The sequence below is a fragment of the Theropithecus gelada genome, chromosome 7b (genome assembly GCF_003255815.1).
Source record: "Theropithecus gelada isolate Dixy chromosome 7b, Tgel_1.0, whole genome shotgun sequence".
NCBI classification, from domain to species: Eukaryota; Metazoa; Chordata; class Mammalia; order Primates; family Cercopithecidae; genus Theropithecus; species Theropithecus gelada.
In genome coordinates, this window is record NC_037675.1 from 66019180 (window position 1) to 66039589 (window position 20410).

The 20410-nt window shown below is 53.5% G+C and overlaps 1 protein-coding gene across 2 annotated transcripts in view; it reads left to right on the plus strand.

Annotated features, from left to right (window-relative positions):
- The window catches only part of PLEKHG3 (pleckstrin homology and RhoGEF domain containing G3), a 42672-nt gene that overhangs the window by 18099 nt on the left and 4163 nt on the right, over positions 1-20410 (plus strand). For both annotated transcript variants that reach the window (XM_025392133.1, XM_025392132.1), the window contains exons 2-15: positions 7653-8042; positions 9066-9163; positions 10296-10365; positions 10697-10743; positions 10854-11004; positions 11093-11224; positions 11416-11598; positions 11765-11857; positions 12133-12219; positions 12447-12480; positions 12823-12921; positions 16792-16830; positions 17283-17302; positions 18665-18778. In XM_025392133.1, the coding sequence (XP_025247918.1) occupies positions 7692-8042; positions 9066-9163; positions 10296-10365; positions 10697-10743; positions 10854-11004; positions 11093-11224; positions 11416-11598; positions 11765-11857; positions 12133-12219; positions 12447-12480; positions 12823-12921; positions 16792-16830; positions 17283-17302; positions 18665-18778 (1518 nt within the window). In that variant the 5' untranslated portion in view covers positions 7653-7691. The remainder of the gene's footprint in view (positions 1-7652; positions 8043-9065; positions 9164-10295; positions 10366-10696; positions 10744-10853; positions 11005-11092; positions 11225-11415; positions 11599-11764; positions 11858-12132; positions 12220-12446; positions 12481-12822; positions 12922-16791; positions 16831-17282; positions 17303-18664; positions 18779-20410) is intronic.

Genomic DNA, 20410 nt, shown 5'->3' on the forward strand with positions numbered 1-20410 from the left:
TTGACCTCAAGATGAGAGAGGTGGGGCCTCTGGGAACTTTGGATCTGTCTGTGATTTCCAGGGGGTAATTTCTAGTAACACCTTTTAGGGCTTTCTTTGGCTGTTCCATTTTTGGGGCACATTGCATAGTGACAAGTTGTGCTGGCAGCCAAGTGACCTCTACCCTGGCTGTGAACAAGAGCAATTTATAATAAACAATAATTTCCCCCATTTGGCTTTAGCAGATGTTTACATGAAACTTCCTGAGACATTTGCAGGGAGACCAGGTCGTCATAGCCCCTTTTCTAAACTTGGCCACTTTCCCCTTCCTCTCAGTCTCTTGTGGCTGGTCACCTAGTATGTAGCCCAGCGGGGCAGCTGTGCCATGCTGTAGCTCCCTGTCTGGGGCCAAGTAGGATGGGACTACCAGAGTGAATGAGCAGTCACCAATCCTGGTGCTTCTTGGTTGATCGGAAACTTGCTGGCAGTGACTAATGTGGAGACTCATTAGACTAGGAGGAACTGGCTTTGGTCTTGACCTCACCCACTGTTTACCTTTCTCTTGACTGTGTGAGTGGTGAGCTCATCCAGGCACCATCTCACAGTTCTTCCAGCAGGCATTTATTGAACACCTGATGTGCCTTGCTCTCTGGGGCTGAAGGGAAGGTATGGGAAAGAAGGCCCAGCCCCCTGGGTTTTACTGTATCGGCCAGAAGAGATGCATGTACATATCAAGCCCCAAGACCAATGCTTTAAGTGATACTCAGGGTGTTTCAAGTTCAGAGGAGTACATTACTTTCTTATTGCCACTGTAACAAATTCTGCAATCTTAGTGGCTTAAATCAACACACATTTGTTGTCTTAAAGTTCTGGAGATGAGAAGTCAGACTGGGTTTGCATGGCCAGGTTCCCTCTGCAGGATCCAGGGCAGAATTTGTTTCCTTGCCCTTCCTAGCTTCCCAGGCTGCCCGTATCCTTGGCTTGTGGCCCCTTCCTCCACCTTCAAAGCCAGCAGTGTAGCATCTTCCAGTCTCCTTCTCTCTGTCCCTCTGCTTTTATTGTGAAACTTCTGTCTGACCCTGACTCCTGCCGAATTCCCCTTATGAAGACCCTTATGTTCCCATCAGACCCACCCGGCCAATCCAGGATAATCTCCCATCTTAAGACCCTTGATTTGATCACATCTGCCTTCTATGTTCCTTTTGCCATATAAGGTGGCATTCATAGGTTGAGGGTCAGGCTGTAGATATCCTTGGGCGGGGGCGTGATTCAGCTTACAGTAGTGTGTCTGTTGGGAAATGGTTGAGGAGGCCTTTCTGAAGGAGGTGATTGCTAAATGTGTATAGGCAGAGGATCTGGGGACACATTCCACATTTGAGAGACAACATGGGCACATGCTGGGGAGGTGGGGACAGGGGGTATGGATGAACAGCCCTCCCCCTGAGCAAGGTGCCCGGCTTTCCTTTCCTTCCAAGGCCAGGCCGAGGGAACTTTCTGGACTTCAGTTGCAGGCCTAGACTTTCTCCTGGAGTCCATGTGGGAGGGCCTCCCTGGCACCACACAGTCCTTTTCCTTCCTGGCAGCTGTGGTCCTGCTGCAGGGACCCAGCCAGACTGCATAGGCCCTGCTGCTCTTAGGTGGTGGGAAAATGCATTCCCGAGGGAAAATGAATTTGAGCCAGCTGGGCTGGGTTTGGGTGGCCCAGAAACCTTGGTCACACTGTTGGCACAGCCTCTGCAGGCAGTCACGTTGCTTACATGCACACAAAGTCACTCCCCGGGGAGCCTTCTCTCGAGCTTTATTAGGGTGCTCAGGGCTGCTGAATCTCCACGAGGGAAGGGAGGGGTCAGAGTGAGGAAGCTGCTGGGAAAAGGGGCAAGGGTCCCCTAGGAGGAGGTCCTCCTCTCCCCCAGGAGAGCCCCCAGGGTGCGGGGAGCGATGGGAACAGACAGGCAAGAGCTGGGCCTCTGGGGACAGTTTGGGACAGGGTGGCCCAGAGTGTTGCCGAGCTGCGGGTGAGAGCACAGCTGAGGGATTTCACCATCTTAGTTGAGATTGTAATTGAGAGAGATCTCTCTCTGGAAGTTCACATTGCTTCCACACTGTTTTTTCTGGAAAAGTTCTAGCTTTTCTCCATTGCTTCCTTCTGGCACCCTTTTTGAAGAGATTCCGAAAGTGCCGTCGTGGGGATTGTTTTGGGGAAGGACAAAAGCTTCTGGGCCACCCTGGCTTTGAGAGCCCTTGGAATGTTTAGCAGATGATGTAGTTGAGGGATGAAGGCCACACAGGAGGGCTGTGCCATCACTGTCCCTGAGTGAGGACTTCCTTTTTTTGTTTTTGAGATGGAGTTTCACTCTTGTTGCCTAGGCTGGAGTGCAGTGGTGCGATCTCGGCTCCCTGCAACCTCCCGGGTTCGAGCAATTCTCCGGCCTCAGCCTCCCGAGTAGCTGGGATTATCGCTGCATGCCACCACACCCAGCTAAGTTTTGTATTTTTAGTAGAGATGGGATTTCCTCATATTGGTCAGGCTGCTCTCGAACTCCTGACCAAAGATGATCTGCCCCCCTCGGCCTCCCAAAGCGCTGGGATTACAGGCGTGAGCCATTGCGCCTGGCCACGAGGACTTTCCCTGTGTGCAGGTGTCGTGTGGATTCCTCCCGGACTGGGGCCTTTGGAGCAGCTGCCCCTGGGGACCCCCCTCGCTCCTTTTCTGCCTGGCTCCAAAGCAGCTGTGGTGCGGTGTGGCTTCTGATTCTTGAGTGTGGGGTGAAGGACGGTGGACGAAACGATGACATCAGCCTCTCTGAACCAGAATGTTTTCTGTGGAGTCTCTCGTGTGCCCACCAGAGGGTTCACCCCCAAGTGTCCTCTTCCCCTCTCCTGCCTTGTCCTCAGCTCACTGACCTGGGAGGGAGAGCCAGTGGGAGTGGCCTGACTCCTGGGCATTCCCCGGGACCAGAGACACAGAGTTCCAGAAGGCTTCCCGTGACCCTGTGGGATGGGGGAGGAGCAGGGTCCCATTGCCTCAGTGACAGGAGGCCTGAGGACAGAACACTGAGGCTGTTGCGGGTTAGGAGGGTGTGCCTTTTTTCTCCTTGTTCGGTCAGAATGGGGCATGGTGCTGAGGCGTAGTGGGGAGGGGAAGGATGTGGCTTCAGTCTACTGTGCTGGGAATCCAGGGGCCTGCTGCAGCCTGCCTGCCTCTGCACCTGCAATATTCAGGGACGCTCCTTCAGAGGACAGGTGTGGGTGGAGGAAGGGTGTGGTTTAGGCTTAAATTTAAAGAAAAAAAAGAAACCTCTCTCTCTCCCCCTCGATCCTTAAAGGTGTATGTCTGGGCTGCTTCTTAGGCCCATCAAAAAGAAAGCTTGGCTGGGTATGGTGGCTCATACCTGTTAATCCCAGCACTTTAGGAGGCTGAGGCAGGAGGATCGCTTGAGGTCAAGGCTGCAATGAGCTGTGATTGCACCACTGCATTCCAGCCTGGGTGACAGAGGGAGACCCTGTTTCAAAAGAAGAGAAAAGTCTTTGGGGACCTGATCAAAGAAGGCTTCACAAGTATAGGACTTGAGAGAGTTTTCAGTTTTCATTTTTTTCTTTTTTTTTTGAGATGGAGTCTTGTGCTGTCACCCAGGCTGGAGTAGAATGGTATGATCTCAGCTCACTGAAACATCTGCCTTCCAGGTTCAAGTGATTTTTCTGCCTTAGCCCCCCAAGTAGCTGGGATTACAGGTGCCTGCCACTATGCCTGGCTAATTTTTGTGTTTTTGTTAGAGACGGGATTTCACCATGTTGGCCTGGCCAGTCTCGAACTCCTGACCAAAGGTGATCCGCCCACCTCGGCCTCCCAAAGTGCTGGGATTACAGGCGTGAGCCACCATGCCCGGCTGAGAAAGCGAGTTTTCTAGAAGACTGATTCACTGATTGATGACTGACTGGATTGATTCATGTTGCAGGATGGAAGAGGTCACGGCTGGGGCATACTTAGGATAACTGGATGTGGTATGTGGTAGGACGGGGTAGGTGTGGGTACCTGGTTTGAGGGTTTGGCTGCTGTCTGCCTCATCACCTCCTTCTCTGGCCTCCTACTTCCCTAGCAGACAGGGTCTTCTAGGATGTGTTTGAAGACCTGAGTTCTCATCCTGGCTTGGGGGAATCTTATTGTATGGAGTGATGCTCTTCAGGTAGGAAGGAAAGGCTGGCTGCCACCCAGGGAGGCACTTTAGCTGTCTCTGTGGGAGTCTGAGCTACACACACATAATGGTTCCAATCCGGTCTCTTAGGGCCAGAATGCACTCCAGCTAAGTGTGATGCACTCAGAATGCACTCCAATTGAATGTGATGCCTCTTATCCGTCACCATCAAACGGTGCCTCCTGACAGTCTGTACTGGTGTCCTGCTTTGTACTCAGTGCCTCATTTGTTCTTCAGCCCTCCCTTTCTTGGGCTCTTGGTTCCTTTCCAGCAAGTCCTCCTGCCCAGGAGAGACAGCCTGGTGATCGTGGGTTTCCTGGTCACTACAGGGCTTCTCTCATCATCCAAGAAATTTATAGTCCAATCCTGGTGACCTTATGCTTTCTTCCTTTTCCTTTCTGCTTACCCATGACCTACGATCCTTTGACTGGGGATCTGTATTTTACCATGTTGTTCCAGCCAGAGAGTGAACTGCCAAAGGTCACATAGTAGCAGGTCCAAAAACTGCCCTAAGGAATTTTGACTAAGTCCTTCCGAGTGTCGTGTCATAAGCCCCAATCCTTCAGGTCTTCATATGTCCCCTGCAGCTTATGCTGAAGCAAAGCCATGGCAGCCAGGGCTGTGACCAGTCCTTTGCTTGTGGCCCTGGCTGGTGTGTAGTCCGTTAGGGAGGCAGTGGGCAGGAGAGCATAAACTCTGGAGCTTCAGTGCCTGAGTTCAAGTCCAGGCCCTACCACTTACTACTTCTGTGGCCTCAGTGCCTGCATGTATAAAATGAGGGTAGTCATAGAACCCTCTGGAGTTGTTGCAAGGGGTTAGTCACTTTAATATGTACATAGCGCTTAGAACATTTTAGCAGTTGGCTGTTATGCTTTGTTTTAGCCTTAGGAGGATTTGGGATACAGGTACTATTTTCAGAGTATGAGCTTAGTTTGCAGACAGGTAGCCTAAGATCAATCAGAGAGAAAACTTCTCCAAGTAGAAAAGCCCGATTAGTTTCTGGGTTTAAAGTGTGCTTATGTTGCTATCCTCTTGTAGTGGAGTCCCCAAAGAGGGACCCTCAGAAGGTCCCTTTTGGAGACAGATCTCCCGAACTGTGTGTGTGTTGGGGTAGGGGTGGGACTGTGAGTAATCTTTTGCTTAAGGCTGTGAACTGGCTGGCTGTGAAATCCATTGGGAGTGGGGCTGTTTCCATTTAGCTTCCCCAGAGAAGCTGACTGACCCCAGATGTGACCTGGGAAAGGTCTTAGGCCGTAAATCCCTGCCCCTTTTTTCCCTGCTGGGATGGTGGTGGGTGGGTGGGTGGGGTGCCTGACTGCACTGTGCTTCGAAGGACATCAGCATGCCACAGGGCTGGGGGTTAAGGGCTGGGGCGGAGCTTGGGTTTTTGTCTGTCAGTGCTGGAATGACATGGTGTTGCCCTGCCTGCTGGTTCTGTAAAAGGCATAGCTGAGGAATTGTAAAGGCCCTTTTGAGGAGGGAGGAAAAAGCAGCAGCCCTACAATTCCCAAGGGGCTCTCCTCTGAGCCGCTCAAAGAGCTTTACCAAAATGATCCTGCTAATTAGCTCTCCTGGCATTGCATTGCACCATGGAGGGGAGCACTGGGCTGCCACTGAGTCCCCATCTGCAAGTAGAGAGGCTCAGACAGAGCACCTTGGAGGTGACCCCCTCCAGTGAGACCCAGTGACAAAGTGCTGTGCTCCAGAGCGCCCCGGCCAGGTTAGCGGCGGGTGGTAAGTAGGTCTTGAGGCGCTTGATCTGTACCTCAGTAAAAGCATCAATTTGTTCACCATTGTTGTTCATTTGTTAAATTGGCCCTTAAGACCCCTGCTCTTTAGTAACTAATGGTGTATGGCAGAGGGTCTCAAACTAGTCACACTTTGTCAGGCGAGTGCTACAATAGGAGAAACCTGGAAGGTAGTAAGAGAACACAGAAAGAGTTCCCTAGATTTGGGGGATATTGGAAGGTTCCTGGAGGGGGCGGTTTCTAATCAGAGACCTAAAGATTGGATGTAAATTACATAGGTTGGGGAATGGTACCATATGGAGTGGATGGAGAAGAGAGAACGCTGAAGCAGAGAGAACATTTGCAAAGGCCTGAGACCCAGGGGTGTTGGTTTACGGGTTGAGGCAGAGGCACAGAAAACCACGGGCCAGTGTCAAGGGTTCCCAGAGTAACGGCAGCTTCTAGATTCTTCTCCTTGTAGCTCAAGCCTCTGCCCTTTGGTCATGTCTGTGGTCTAGTCACTTCTGAGCCCTAGAGCCAGGGGTAGAAGATCTGGGTCAGTAGGGGTGAGAGGGATGCCCAGGAACTTACTGTTTTCCTGTGAAATAGCAATGAAATGTGTACTCTGGAAAGTGGCATTGGTGAGCTCTATGGCGTGGGCATGGGTGTTGCATGGGTGTCCCTGTCCTTCCCGAAGGCTACAGCCTGAAGTAGTCTGCCCACTCCACCCTTCCTTCCCCCGGCTGCCCCAGGTGGGCCTGCCTGTGAGCCACACCATCTGCTTAGGGAATAAAGTCCACCTGAGGCTGTGTTTGCCTCACCTGGGTGCAGTTTACTGCTTTCGCTGCTGCCCCCACCGAGCTGTGCCAAGGGGAGCTTACAGAGACTCACTGATGGCTCAGCCCTGGGGAATTTCCTGGGGCCTGGATGAGTCAGAGGCAGCCTGTACCAGGTGCTGGGGTGGGGCTGCGGAGTGGGGGGATAATGCTGGCTCAGCCAGTCAGTATCCAGAAAGTTTCAGGTTCGTGGTGAAGCCACCGGTGCCCCTGAGGTTTTGCAGTCCTAGGAGAATATTATCCCTGGTATGTGTCTTAACACTGTAAGAAGCAGATCTTTGCCCATCCCTGTACAGTGACCCCAGCACACGCTACATACAGGTGGGCACTTGGGAAGTTCCTCTTGACAATTGCCATTATCATCACTATATTCATGGCGTGTGGAGCACGTACCCTGTGCCAGGCATCATGCTCAGAGCTTTACGAACAGCAGGTGGCGTCATCCGGGAGGACAAGCCATGGGGTAGGCTGTATCTATCCTCATTTTACAGGTGAGGAGCTGAGGCTCTGAGGCACTAAGTACTGTGCCTCAGCAGTGGAGCTGGGCTATGAATTCCTTAGAGGGTACCTGGACCACTGTGCTGGCAGGTGGACTTGGGCACCCTCATCAATGCTCATAGAGTCGGAGAGCAGGGCCCTTCTTGGGATTCAGTTTTGTTTTGTTAATTGTGTTAAATGTAAACACACATAACATAAAATTGACCATCTTCACCATTTTAAGTGTACAGTTCATTGATATCATTGTGCAACCGTCATCACCATCTATCCACAGAACCTTTTCATCTTCTAAAACTGAACTCTGGACCCACTAAACAATACCTTCCCACCCTGCTTGCCGGCACCCCTGGCAGCTGTCCCTCTGTTCTGTTTCTGTGGGCATTCAAAGGTTGACCCTTCATCTGTCTGTCTTGCTGCAGAATCTCCCTGGGGTGCCCTCCCCAGGCAGCAATGCCAGGATGCCCGTGTCCACCTCCCTCCACCAGGATGGCAGCCAGGAGCGGCCGGTGAGCCTGACCTCTACCACCTCCTCGTCGGGCTCCTCCCGTGACAGTCGCAGTGCCATGGAGGAGCCCAGCGGCTCCGAGGCTCCTGCTGAGAATGGGGCAGGCTCCCCAAGAGACCGGCATCTCCCCAATAGCAACAACAACTCCAGCAGCTGGTTGAACGTGAAGGGGCCCCTCTCCCCATTCAACAGCCGGGCGGCGGCAGGGTCTGCGCACCACAAGCTCAGCTACCTGGGCCGAGTGGTGCGGGAGATCGTGGAGACGGAGCGCATGTATGTGCAGGACCTGCGCAGCATCGTGGAGGTGCGTGCCGGGGGCCCTGTGGCACAGCATTCTAGCGGAAGCCTGTTTCACCCTGGGAGAGAAGCTCTGGAAAGACCCACTTCCCATAAAGTAGTTGGAGGACTCGGGTCTCCCACCCTCGCTGACTGCATGGTGAAAACTGTTGACCCCTCAGGCTTCCTTAGGACCTTGGGCCGGATCAGTAGCTTGGGCTGGCAGGAGTGAGCATCATTGACAGGGAGGATGGGTCCCCAGCCTGCCTGGGAAGATGGCTCTAGAAAGCCTGTGCCACAGAGACCAAATGCAGTGAAGACATGGGCTCTGGGCCTGGCCCCACGCATCCCCTGCCCTATTGTTGCCTGGCTGTGTGGAGCCTCAGGTTCCTCCTCTGTAAAAGGAAGCCACACCTACCTTGCAGGGCTACTGTAGGTGAAGGACATGGAAGGGCAGCTGTGTGGCTGCCACTGAGGAAGCCCTCTGCTCCACTGGCTCGGGGTGTGGATTAGTTTCCTAGGGCTGCCTTAACAAATGACCGCACACTGAGTGGCTTAAAACAGCAAATGTATTCTCACTCAGTTCAGGAGGCCAGAAGTCCAAAATCAAGGCACTGGCCGGGTTGGCTCCCTCCAGAGCCTCTGAGTGAGTAGTTCTGTGCCTGTCATCCAGCTTCCTGGGTCCTGGCAGTCTTTGAGATCATTGGCCTGGGGATGCGGCCCAGTACCTTCCCATCACCACCTTCTTTGTGTCTCTCTGTGTCCTCCCTCTCCTCTTATAAGGACAGCAGCCACTGGATTTCGGGCCTACCCTAAATCCTATCTGAAGTCATCTTGAAATCCTTAACTAATGGCATCCACAGAGACCTTATTTCCGAATAAAGTCACATTCGGGGTTCCAAATGGATGTGAATTTTGGGGTGGACGCTGTCTCACAGTAGGCAGTGTCTGTGAAGTGGTGTCCCAGCAGGGCCTAAACGAAGTGTGGCTAGGGAAGGTCGTGGGCAGGGTTGTGCTGGGGGCCAGGTTCTGACCACCTCCCTCCACGCAGGACTACCTCTTGAAGATCATCGACACGCCCGGGCTGCTGAAGCCAGAACAGGTCAGCGCCCTCTTTGGGAACATAGAAAACATCTACGCACTGAACAGGTGTGTGAATGGGCCTGACACCATGTTCTGCCTGCGAAGGCCCACCTCGGGGCCTAGGGAGGAAGCCTGGATGTCCCTGGACTCATGGGCCTGTGACATGTGGGCCTGGGGCCTGATCTCTGAGGACAGGGAAGGGTGGTCCATCTCTGTGCCTGATCTCTGTGGGCTGATGTGCTTTCTCTCAAGGGCAGACAGGGAGGTAATTTGAGGGTATGTGCGTGTTGGGTCCAGCCTGGGCCAGCACCCCTCACGGGGCTGCTGGGCCCTTCCTTGCACACTGATTCTTTTCCCTGTGGGTGGCTTCTCTGTCCTTCTCATCTTCATTTTCCACTTGCACATCTCTTAATTTCTTATCCTCCTTCCCACTGACTCCAAGGGCTCCCTGGAGATGATCTGACCTATTAGTGGATTGCACAACCCAGGCAAGACAGATGTGAGAGGCCAAACAAGGCCTGGCCAGGGGCTGTGTCAGGGCAAAGGGCGTGGGTCTGCTGCCTGGGACCACAGACTCCCCAGGGAAAGTGCGCTGCTCTGGTGGGTCAGAGCTTGAGGGAACAGCGGTGCTAGGACAGGAAGAATCGTATCCCAGGCCACTTAAGATGGGCAGTAAGCTGGAGAAGTCTGGAAGGGCAGGGTACAGGGAAGACTTAGACCAATGGTGAGGGTTTGGGAAAAGAGGAGGAGCACAGAGAGAGGAGGCAGGGAGCAGTGTTTCTAGGGGTGCCAGGACTCACCTGTCTCTCCCCATGTCCCACATCCTGGGCGCCCTGGCTCCTTTGCTAGTTCCCGTTCTCTCTCCTTCGCCCTTTAATCCTCTGCTTTTGTGTGTTTGACTCCTTCTGCCTGCAGAGGAGCTGTGTCCCCTCCTGAGGTGGGTACGAGGGTCCCCTCTTCCTCTCCCGCTTGCTGAGCCTGTAGGTCTCCCTGACTTCCTGCTTTGTGGCTGCTTTGTGCTGGATACTTTCTGTGGTTGCTGCCTGGGGCAGGGCTCCCTCTGAGGCTAGAAGCCCCAGCTCTTTACCTTAACAATAGGGCTGGCTGTCAGTCAGGGTTCAGGAGGTTGGGGAGGGGGCAGTGAGGGGCATTGTCCTCTGACTGCAGAGGGTACAGTGGCTGCTTTCCCCTCACCCAGCCAGCTCCTCAGAGACCTGGACAGCTGCAATAGTGACCCCGTGGCTGTGGCCAGCTGCTTTGTGGAAAGGGTAAGAAGGGCTGGGCCCTTGCCCTGTCCTACCTTGCTGAGAGCTCAGAGAGACAAGAACTCTGCCAGTGTAAGAGGAAATCTGAGTCCTGGGGATCCCTTTCCAGGGAAAGTGCTTGGTGCTGTGTCTTGAATGAGAAGGGTGTTCTAGGGGGAGCCAGGGCTGCTGGGTGGATGGGATGTCCTTGATAAATAGGTATAAAGATGGCTCTGTAGGCACTTGGGAACAGGGGACCAGAGTATGCTCTGGGGGCCAGGGGCCTATCTAGTACCACCATCTTTACAGTCAAATGGGAATCTCCCTGAAATCACTATTTTTGATCTCTTCTTAGAGCCAAGAGTTTGATATCTACACCCAGTATTGCAACAATTACCCCAAGTGAGTAATTGGGGTGAGAGGGAAGGCAGAGCCATCTGGTGAGTCCAGAGCCCCCCACCTCCTCATCCAGGCCTTCTCCGGGTGGTGACTGGCCCTTCTCCCACTCTCAGCTCCGTGGCCGCCCTGACGGAATGCATGAGGGACAAGCAGCAGGCCAAGTTCTTTCGGGACCGGCAGGAGCTGCTGCAGCACTCACTGCCCTTGGGCTCCTACCTGCTGAAGCCGGTCCAGCGCATCCTCAAGTACCACCTGCTGCTGCAGGTAGCCCCTTGGTCCTCCCAGGCACCTGGGGCCTGGGGAGGGCAGGGCCTTCGAGTCAGGGGTACCTAAGCCTCTATCTTCTGCTCAGGAAATTGCCAAGCATTTTGATGAAGAAGAGGATGGCTTTGAGGTGGTGGAGGATGCCATTGACACCATGACCTGTGTGGCCTGGTACATCAACGACATGAAAAGGAGGCATGAGCATGCAGTCCGGCTCCAGGTGCTCGGGGGCTGGGAGGCTGGGGGAGGGGCAGGGCTGGGTGGGCCATGCTTCGGCTGGGAAGAAGGACTGTGGCCACCCTGCTGGGATGAGCTGGGTGGTGGCATTGGGGGAGCCTTTGTGGCAGGTTTTGCAGAGCCTCCGAAGGCCCCAGTGGCCTGACTGTAGGGGTTGGGGCCCCTCTGCTGCAGGAGATTCAGTCACTCCTCATCAACTGGAAGGGGCCCGACCTGACCACCTACGGGGAGCTTGTCCTGGAGGGCACGTTCCGCGTGCATCGCGTGCGCAATGAAAGGACCTTTTTCCTCTTTGACAAAACACTGCTTATCACCAAGAAGCGGGGCGATCACTTTGTCTACAAGGGCAACATCCCGGTAACCAGGCCCTGCCCTATCTCCGCCGTCTTCTCTCCTTCCCAAAGGATCTGGGCTCCCCTCCTTGTCTGCTTCTTGGGGCTCAGCACCACCCTTCTGAGATCACCCTCCCTGCTTCCCCAGGCTGTCAACCTTGTGCTTTACTGTCCTTTTCCTCTGCCCCTAGTGCTCCTCCCTGATGCTGATCGAAAGCACCAGAGACTCCCTGTGCTTCACTGTCACCCACTACAAGCACAGCAAGCAGCAGTACAGCATCCAGGTGAGGGGCCAGTGGGGCTCAGGGGCTAGGGAACAAGATGCCCAGGGGACATCTGTGTGGAACTCCTGGCTCCTCCGCCCACCTAGCTGCCCCAGGATCCCGGTAAGGCAGGGATCATTGCAGGCACTTCTTAGGGTCAAAGTGAGGAGTCAGGTTAACCTCAGAGTTCCCAGCATGGTCCCACTTTTTCTCCCTGGGCGGAAGCACTGTCCATGCTGGACAGCTTCAGGCCTGTAATGATAACCCCTGGGTCCCTTTCCCTTGGGTCCTCCCAGGCCAAGACGGTGGAGGAGAAACGGAACTGGACTCACCACATCAAGAGGCTCATCCTAGAGAACCACCATGCCACCATTCCCCAGAAGGTGAGTTCCCCCAGCTCTTGACAGCGGACAGGGAGAATGTGCTCCTCTGAGCCAGCTCTACAAGGTCCACTGGGGACTCACCTTCTGGATTTGGGCTCCACTGGACAGTGGATGTCAGTACAGCAGATGCCTCGGGCCTTGGTGCCGCACTGTGGGGTGTCCTCGTACAGCAACAGGGGAGGCTGGCACATAGTAAGGTAATAACCAGGTGCGTTTCCTTCTGTCAGGCCAAGGAAGCCATCTTGGAAATGGATTCCTATTGTAAGTGTGCTCTTTTCCGCCTGTTTTGTCCCTACTCATGGACATTGCTCGGTCAGGCTGCATCCTGGGGAAGCTTTACCTGATAATTTTATTCCAGGAGCAGGGAGGATGGGGGCCTCCTGTTAAGGGCTGGGGGGCGAACTATATGATTAAGGATGCTCTCCTGCTGAGCAGTGGGACTCTCAGTGCCTGAAGCTCCCAGCTAGAAGATGGAGGGAGCTCTGGAGGCTCCTGGCCCTGGAGCTGGGTGGGTGTAGAGGTCTGGCTGGGTATGGACAGGGTCTAGGGTAGACCAAGGCCAACTGGAAACCAAAAGCTTGACTGTCTCTCTCCTGGATGCAGATCCCAATCGGTACCGCTACAGCCCAGAGCGGCTGAAGAAGGCTTGGTCCTCCCAGGATGAGGTGTCCACCCATGTGCGCCAGGGGCGCCGGCAGTCTGGTAAGAGAAGGACTGTGGAGGCAGGAGGCCTCTCCCTCACACCCTTTCCCAGGCTGGGGACCATCTGCGGCAGTGTCCAGGGCTGTGTCTCTCACCTCTGCGGAAACCCTGGGAAAGGCTTGAGTGGGGCTGGACATACACCTGGGGCTCATCCTTTCCCTGTGCTGGTGCTACCCACACCACATGCCTCTGGGCCCTCGTTGCCTACCAGTTCTGGGCAGCCCAGCTGTTTCTTACTTTTTTCTTTCTTTCTTTTTTTTTTTTGATGGACTCTTGCTCTGTCGCCCAGGCTGGAGTGCAGTGGCTCGATCTCAGCTCACTGCAACCTCTGCCTCCTGGGTTCAAGCAATTCTCCTGTCTCAGCTTCCCAAGTAGCTGGGACTACAAGGGTGTACCACCACACCCAGCTAATTTTTATATTTTTTAGTAGAGATGGGGTTTCACTATATGTTCGCCAGGCTAGTTTCGAACTCCTGGCCTCAGGTGATCCACCCGTCTCGGCCTCCCAAAGTACTGGGATTATAGGTGTGAGCCACTGCGCCTGTCCAGCCTACCTTTTTTAAGGGCCTAGGAATACTTGCTCACTTGGGTCTTGGCACCCCTTCTTAGCCCCCTGCCTCCTTTGCCTCTTGGGAATACCAACACCAAGTCATTCAGGAGTAACACTCGGACATCGCAGATGGCCCCAGCCCAGTCCTGGAACAACCCGAGCAGAAGCAGGACCCGGGGAAAACGAGTTCAGTGGCACCAAACCCAGACAGGAAATATTTACTTTGAGTCTCAGGAAAAAGTTCCATTTTCCTCTCCTGAGTTTTCTTCCATTCCTGGACTTGCTAGGGTGTTCTTGGATTATTGGAATGAATCGTCTATTTGAAAAGAGAAAAACCTTGCTTTTATTCTTAACTCTGTGGTGATGAGTGTGTGTATTTTCTACATTGGGTTTTTCGTTGCTATTTAGTGCGAGGCCCAAGGACAGCTCTGGCTTAAGCCAGGTGTCTGCCAAACATATACTCAGGGTGGGAGTTGGGGTGAGAATTGTCTAAGACCCCGGGAGAGAAAGATTCTAAAGTAACTGAGAGCAGTGTCCTGGCTTGGGTCCACAAGTGTGTTGGGTTTTCATTGGTGATGACCTGTGAGTCCCCTGAATGTGTGTGTGGATTGACATGTGGGTGTTAGCCTTCTAGAAGGTGGAGCAGTGGCTTATAGAAGGCTTTTGTGGTTTTATGTTGTTGGTATTGCTCTGGGTGGATCTTGAGCCCTAGGCCACCTTGCTATGGTTGCAAAAGTTTTATGGTTTTTATAGTTAAAAGCTCCAAATGGGGGTGTTGCTTTCTTCTCTCTAGCCCTCTTTATTTCCTTTCCTTTTCTTCTCCTGTAATTCTCTTCTTGTCCTCCTCAACTTGGTGTACCTTAAAATTTGAAGCTTCTAGCACATTGGTGTGTTCAGCAAGTGATAATGTTGGTGGTAGTGATAGTAGCTGCATCCTAATGTTAGCACCAAAACTTTAGCCATGGATGTACAATTCTTTGAATATACTTAAAGCCATTGAATTGTACACTCTAGGTGAATTGTATGTGAATTATATTTCAATAAAGCTGTTACAAGAAAACCCCCAAACTTTAGCTGTCCAAAGCACTCAGGAAATGAGCCATTTTAAAGAGCTGAAGTTTCCACATGGCTGAGATTTTTAGCCTGTAAATACTAAGAGTTGCATTTTTTCAAAAAATAGTTTTAAAATGTTTTAACTGTTATGAAATTCCCTTCCTCCCTCCCTCCCTCCCTTCCTTCTTGCTCTGTTGCCCAGGCTGGAGTGCAGTGGCACCATCTCTACTCACTGCAACCTCTGCCTCCTGGGTTCAAGTGATTCTCCTAAGTAGCTGGGATTACAGGCATGCGCCACCATGCCCAGCTAATTTTTTTTTTGTATTTTTAGTAGAAATAGGGTTTCATCATGTTGGTTAGGCTGGTCTCAAACTCCTGACCTCAGGTGATCCGCCCACCTTGGCCTCCCAGAGTGCTGGGATTACAGGTGTGAGCCACCCCACCCGACCAAAATAGACATCTTTCTAAAGCATGCTTTGTACCCTTGAGTCTTTTAAAACAGAAGGTGGTGCCTGCCGTTGAACCTTTCCTTTTCTGGAGTTAATGCTACAGCGATCACTTAGGGTGTGTGAACTGCCAGATGCTTGAGGGGCCCCAGAGGCTGTGGGTTGCCATAGAGACAGCCTGCGTTTGACGTGTCGTGCCCTTCTTCACGGTTCTTCTGTAACACTGAAGTGTCTGTTTTCATTGGTCTAAGCATGTTTGTCTGTAGTAGCCCTTCTTCCCCTCCTGTCTGTTAGAAAGCGATCGATCAGGCCAGGCATTGTGGCTCACTCCTGTAATCCTAGCACCTTGGGAGGCCGAGGTGGGAGGATCACTTGAGGCCAGGAATTCAAGACCAACCTGGACAACATAGTGAGGCCTCGTCTCTACAAAATTAAAAAATTAGCTAGGCATGGTGGTGTTCACCTGTAGTCCTAGCTACTCTGGAGGCTGAGGTGGGAGGATCACTTGAGCCTGGAAGGCAGAGGTTGCAATGAATGGATATCATGCCCCTGTACCCAGCCTGGATGACAGACGAGACCTTGTTGCAAAAAAAAAAAAAAACGAAAAAAAGAAAAAGAAATCAATCTGTTGAACTTGTGGGAACTGTAGACCACAAAAAGATCAGGAAAGTCACTGGGGAGGGACTTGGGCCACATCCAGACACTTTACTGCCTGGGCTCAGCCATCCACTCTGACTTCCTTGAGGTCTTTTCTGCTTCTGCTCACCACTCAGTGAGCTGAGATGAGCTGACAAGTATATTCTGTGGATAATTAAGGTTTATTGTTTAAATTATATGTCACTTATTAAATATTCTTGATAAGTTTTAAAATGAAAGAATAGAACATTTTCTACTTTTCACTTTAAAAACAATTAGGCATTTACTTACATTGATACAGATAGTGTATGTACATTGTGTGTGTCAACAGAAAAGAGGTTCTTCAATAGGCCTGCCTGCTGAGGAACAGCAAGATACCTTGGTAGACTTTCCTTCTGACTTCAAGTGTGTAGCAAATCGTGGCGATCCCTGGGCCTCCCACTTACCGCCACCTAGGCAAGGATATGGATAGGCGAAGGCCGAGGCTCTATAGAACTGGACCTTGAGACAAGGTCCTCTTATTCCCGCCCTCCAGTCTCAGGTGTGTCCCCAAAAAGGCTGGGGTACAAGGTGATGACACCATTGGCCTAATGGATGTGTTTTGTATCCTGTCCCCAGAGCCTGGTCACTCTCCGTACAGCCGGGCAACTCTCCCCAGCGGGCAGCGAGGCTTCATGGTGCCAGGCCTTAAGGGCCGTAGAAAGTCGGGTGTGACCTCTGCTTTCCAGCTGGGGTGCTGTGAGGGGCTTGGCAGTGGGTGTAGCTGATGCGCTCATATGCTTATTGCCAGGGAGGCAAGGGGCTTGAGGTGGAGCCAGCGGCCTCCGGAGATGTTGCTAGTTGGTCTGAAGGGGGCAGCATGGAACTCAGTCCCCTCCCTATGGCTTCTGCACGAGGGCCCTGGGCCAGGTGTGCTAATGCATTGCATCATGGGTGGTACTGCTCCGGCAGGGCTGGCAGCCACAGCGGGGGTCCTGGAGATGGATGGGCCCGCCTCCCTCTCCGTAGGTGCAAGGAGCTTGGCGACATTGTGGAAGGCAGCCTCCCTGGGGCCTATGACTGTAGGGGGGCAAGCCAGAGTGGACTTTGAGCTGGTGATGGGCTGGTGGTGCTGTGAGCTTGGGACCCAGCCAGGCACGGCAGTTTCCTGGCCCGTGCTGACTCTGCCCATGCTTTCCTCCTCAGAGCCAACCAAACACCTGCTCAGGCAACTCAACGAGAAAGGTGAGTGTGTGAGGTGGCCAGCTATTCCCAGAGATGGGGGGAGGAGGAGGGGAAGCAGCCGACAACCTAGGGGTTGACCTGAGGGTGGGGGATTGTCAGAATAGTGTAGAAGGGTCTCTGCCTCCGTTCTCCCCTGGAAGAGGGCCTCGCCCCTGGCTGGCTGAGGAGAGGGGCTGGAGCTCTCCCCTATGCACAGGCCTCATGCCCTTTTCTCTGGAAACAATGAGAACTGAGCAACAGGCACAGACCTGCGCTGCTGTGTGGCCCCTGGGCCCCTGCTCTGTCAGTCATTCTTTTGAAAGCACAGGAGACGAGGTGAGGGTTCTGGGAGCAGGAGCCCCCAGTGAGGCCTTCCCCAGGGGGCTGTCCAGAGGTCTTTCTCCTGCTTACTGATCTCTTCCCCTCCCCTGCCCCTCGCCGGTGTGTTGGGGACCCGGTGGTGATGTCCGCAGCCCGAGCAGCAGGAATGAAGGTAAAGGCCAGTGGGAGGAGGGGACTGGCTGACAGAGGAGGGTGGGACTGCCCAGGTCAGCCCCTGGCTCCTTCAGCCCTCATTGTCTTCATTCATTCAACAAATGCCTGCTGAGCACCCACTGTGTACCAGGCTGTGTGGCATAGGGCCACAGAGATGAAGAAGACATGGGCCTTGCCCTGGGGGCCCTTTTGCACCCTCTTCCTAGAACAGCACCCCGCTGGGGGCCTGCCCAGCATGGACCTGCTCAGATTTCCCTCTCTCTAGGGTAGACAAGTAGGCAGGTCTCTTTGGGTTCTGAATTTTTGACCAGGTTACAGCCTTTCCACCATGAGAACGCCCGCCCCTCCCTGGACCCCAGTGGAGACCTGAGTTGGGCATCTAGGTGTGGCTTTCTGTGTGAAGCCTCCCCACCCACAACTGCCTGCAAGAGGACAGGAGGTTGCCCAAGAGGCTGGTCACGAGGGGGTCTTGTGCTCTGAACAGCATGCAGGCAGTGCTGGCACCCTCCTGGACTTTGGGCAGCCCTCTCGTGCTCGGGGCCTGCAGCCAGAGGCTGAAGGGGCTGCCCAGGAGGAGGAAGAGGAAGAGGAGGAGGTGGTGGAGGAGGAGGAGGAGGAGGAGGAAGAGCAGGCCTTTCAGGTCTCTCTGGAGGACCTGACAGGGCATGAAGGCAACGAGAAAGGGGCTGGGCCGAAGCCCCCAGGCTCAGAGGAGGAGGAGGAGGAGCAGGAGGAGAGCCTGGCGGTGGCGGAGCAGGTAGCTGACTTTGCCAGCTCCCTGCTGGCCGCCCTCCACTGCTGGCATTATCGGGCCAACGCTTTACTTTTCTCCCGGGGCGCTATGGTGAGGTGTCTCTTCGATCTCCCCTCCTCCTTGCATGCTCCCTGGGATGTGCATGCCCACCCAAGGGCCCCCTCTGCTGCCCTCCCCACCCCACCCTGCCCTAGTTTTACTCCTCCCCTCAGCACTTAACACCCTCGCTCGCTGTCACACCCTGGTGAGCCCCTGGCATGCTCTGTTCCAGTACTGGGCACTTATCATTATAACGCCCAACAAGCATGACAAGTGGGGTGGGGCGGTGGGGGCAGGGAGAAGCTAGCACACAGTGGGGCTGGAAAGGTCAAGTCCACTTTGTCTGGATGGAAAGGTGGGCCGAGGTTTTCTGAAGCTGCATGCCTGACAAGGCTTTCTGCAGCCCTAGGCCTGGCATTCAGGTTGGCTCTGGAATGGCTCAGGCCCAAGACTGGCTCTCAGCTCAGCCCAGCCCCTTGGGGCGTGGGAGGCGCTGCCTGTGTTGGGATGCAGAAGGGATCAGCTTCCAGTTGTCTTGGAGTTGATGACTGACCTCTACCTCTGCAGGGAAAGGGGCGCAGGGAGTCTGAAGGCTCCAGGAGCAGCAGAAGGCCCAGTGGTCGGTCTCCAACCAGTGCTGAGAAGCGCATGAGCTTCGAGTCCGTTTCTTCCCTGCCAGAGGTGAGCGACCAGCAGGTGGGATGGGGATAGCAGGAAGAACTTGGAGTCCGGATTTCCAAGTCTGCAAATAGGGCTTTCAGGCATAGGCTTTCCCATTGGGCCCATGGGAACAGAGATTCTCCACCTCCCAGGACTCTCAGCCCTGCATGAAGTCTGTTTGGCCTAGAGTATATGGTTTGGTAAGCAGACCACCCCTTTCTATGAATTAGAAAAAGACTCCCCTTTGGGCAGATGCAGTCCCATGTCAAGGGCACACAGCTAGTGGAAATGAACCAGGTATTAGGCTCCCTTGGTTAGGCCACCTTGTATGGGATATAAGGCCCTGTCCCTGCCAGCATGCCAGACATTGAAATCACACCTGTGGTCACCTGGGCAAAGGGTAGGGAACTGATGTCTGTTGGACACGTCCTCTGTAACTGATGTGTTATTTCTTCCTTCTCTTCCCCACAACAGCTCTAGAAGGAAAAGGGCTCTGAGTGGTTGATGGCGTGCCTAACACTGAGCAGCTCCTGAGGGGCGGGGCTGAGATCAGACCTGGGGCTGGGACTCAGAGGCCCACTCTCCTCCTCCTGCTGCCCTATGCTGTCTGTGGGTTGTGGGAAGCAACATCCTTTACTTTCCCAAAGTTATAAGGGAATGATCGTGAGCTACGACCTGGACCCCATGTTGGACCCCACAGCCAGGACTAAGAAGCCTGGATGATACTGGACAGGAATGTAGCATGATGTCTTAGCTTGAGCTGCTATAACAAAATCCCTTACTGCTGCCTGGGTGGCTTAGTTATTGCTCAGTTTTGGAGGCTGGAAATTCTTTTTTTTTTTTTTTTTTTTTTTTTTTTTGAGACGGAGTCTCGCTCTGTCACCCAGGCTGGAGTGCAGTGGCCGGATCTCTGCTCACTGCAAGCTCCGCCTCCCGGGTTTACGCCATTCTCCTGGCTCAGCCTCCCGAGTAGCTGGGACTACAGGCGCTCGCCACCTCGCCCGGCTAGTTTTTTGTACTTTTTAGTAGAGACGGGGTTTCACCGTGTTAGCCAGGATGGTCTCGATCTCCTGACCTTGTGATCCGCCCGTCTCGGCCTCCCAAAGTGCTAGGATTACAGGCTTGAGCCACCGCGCCCGGCCAGAGGCTGGAAATTCTAAGGTCAAGATGCCAGCAGACTCTGGTGAGGGCTCGCCCTCTGCTTCATAGATGGTGGCTTCTTGCTGTGTCCTCACATGGCAAAGGGGCAAGGAAGCTCTCTTGAGCCTCTTTTGTAAGGGATCTGACCCCATTCATGAGGATGGAGTCCTTGTGACCTAATTTCCCAAACGCCCCACCTCTCATTCCCATCACACTGGGTGTTAGCCTCCACCTGGCAATTTTAGGGATATGCAGACATTCAGACCAGAGCAAATGGGGGTGTCCAGTAATAATACAATGAGAACCACGCATTAAAACATTTAAAAGAAGCAGATGAAATTAATTTTAGTAGTATATTTTATTTAACCCAATGTATGCAGAGTATTATTCTAACATGTAATCAACATAAAAAGTTACTGATATATTTTGTCCCTTTTTTCTATACAGAGTCTTTGCAATCTGATGTGTATTTTACCCCAAGAGCAGGTTTCCACTGGGCCTGACCCCATTTTG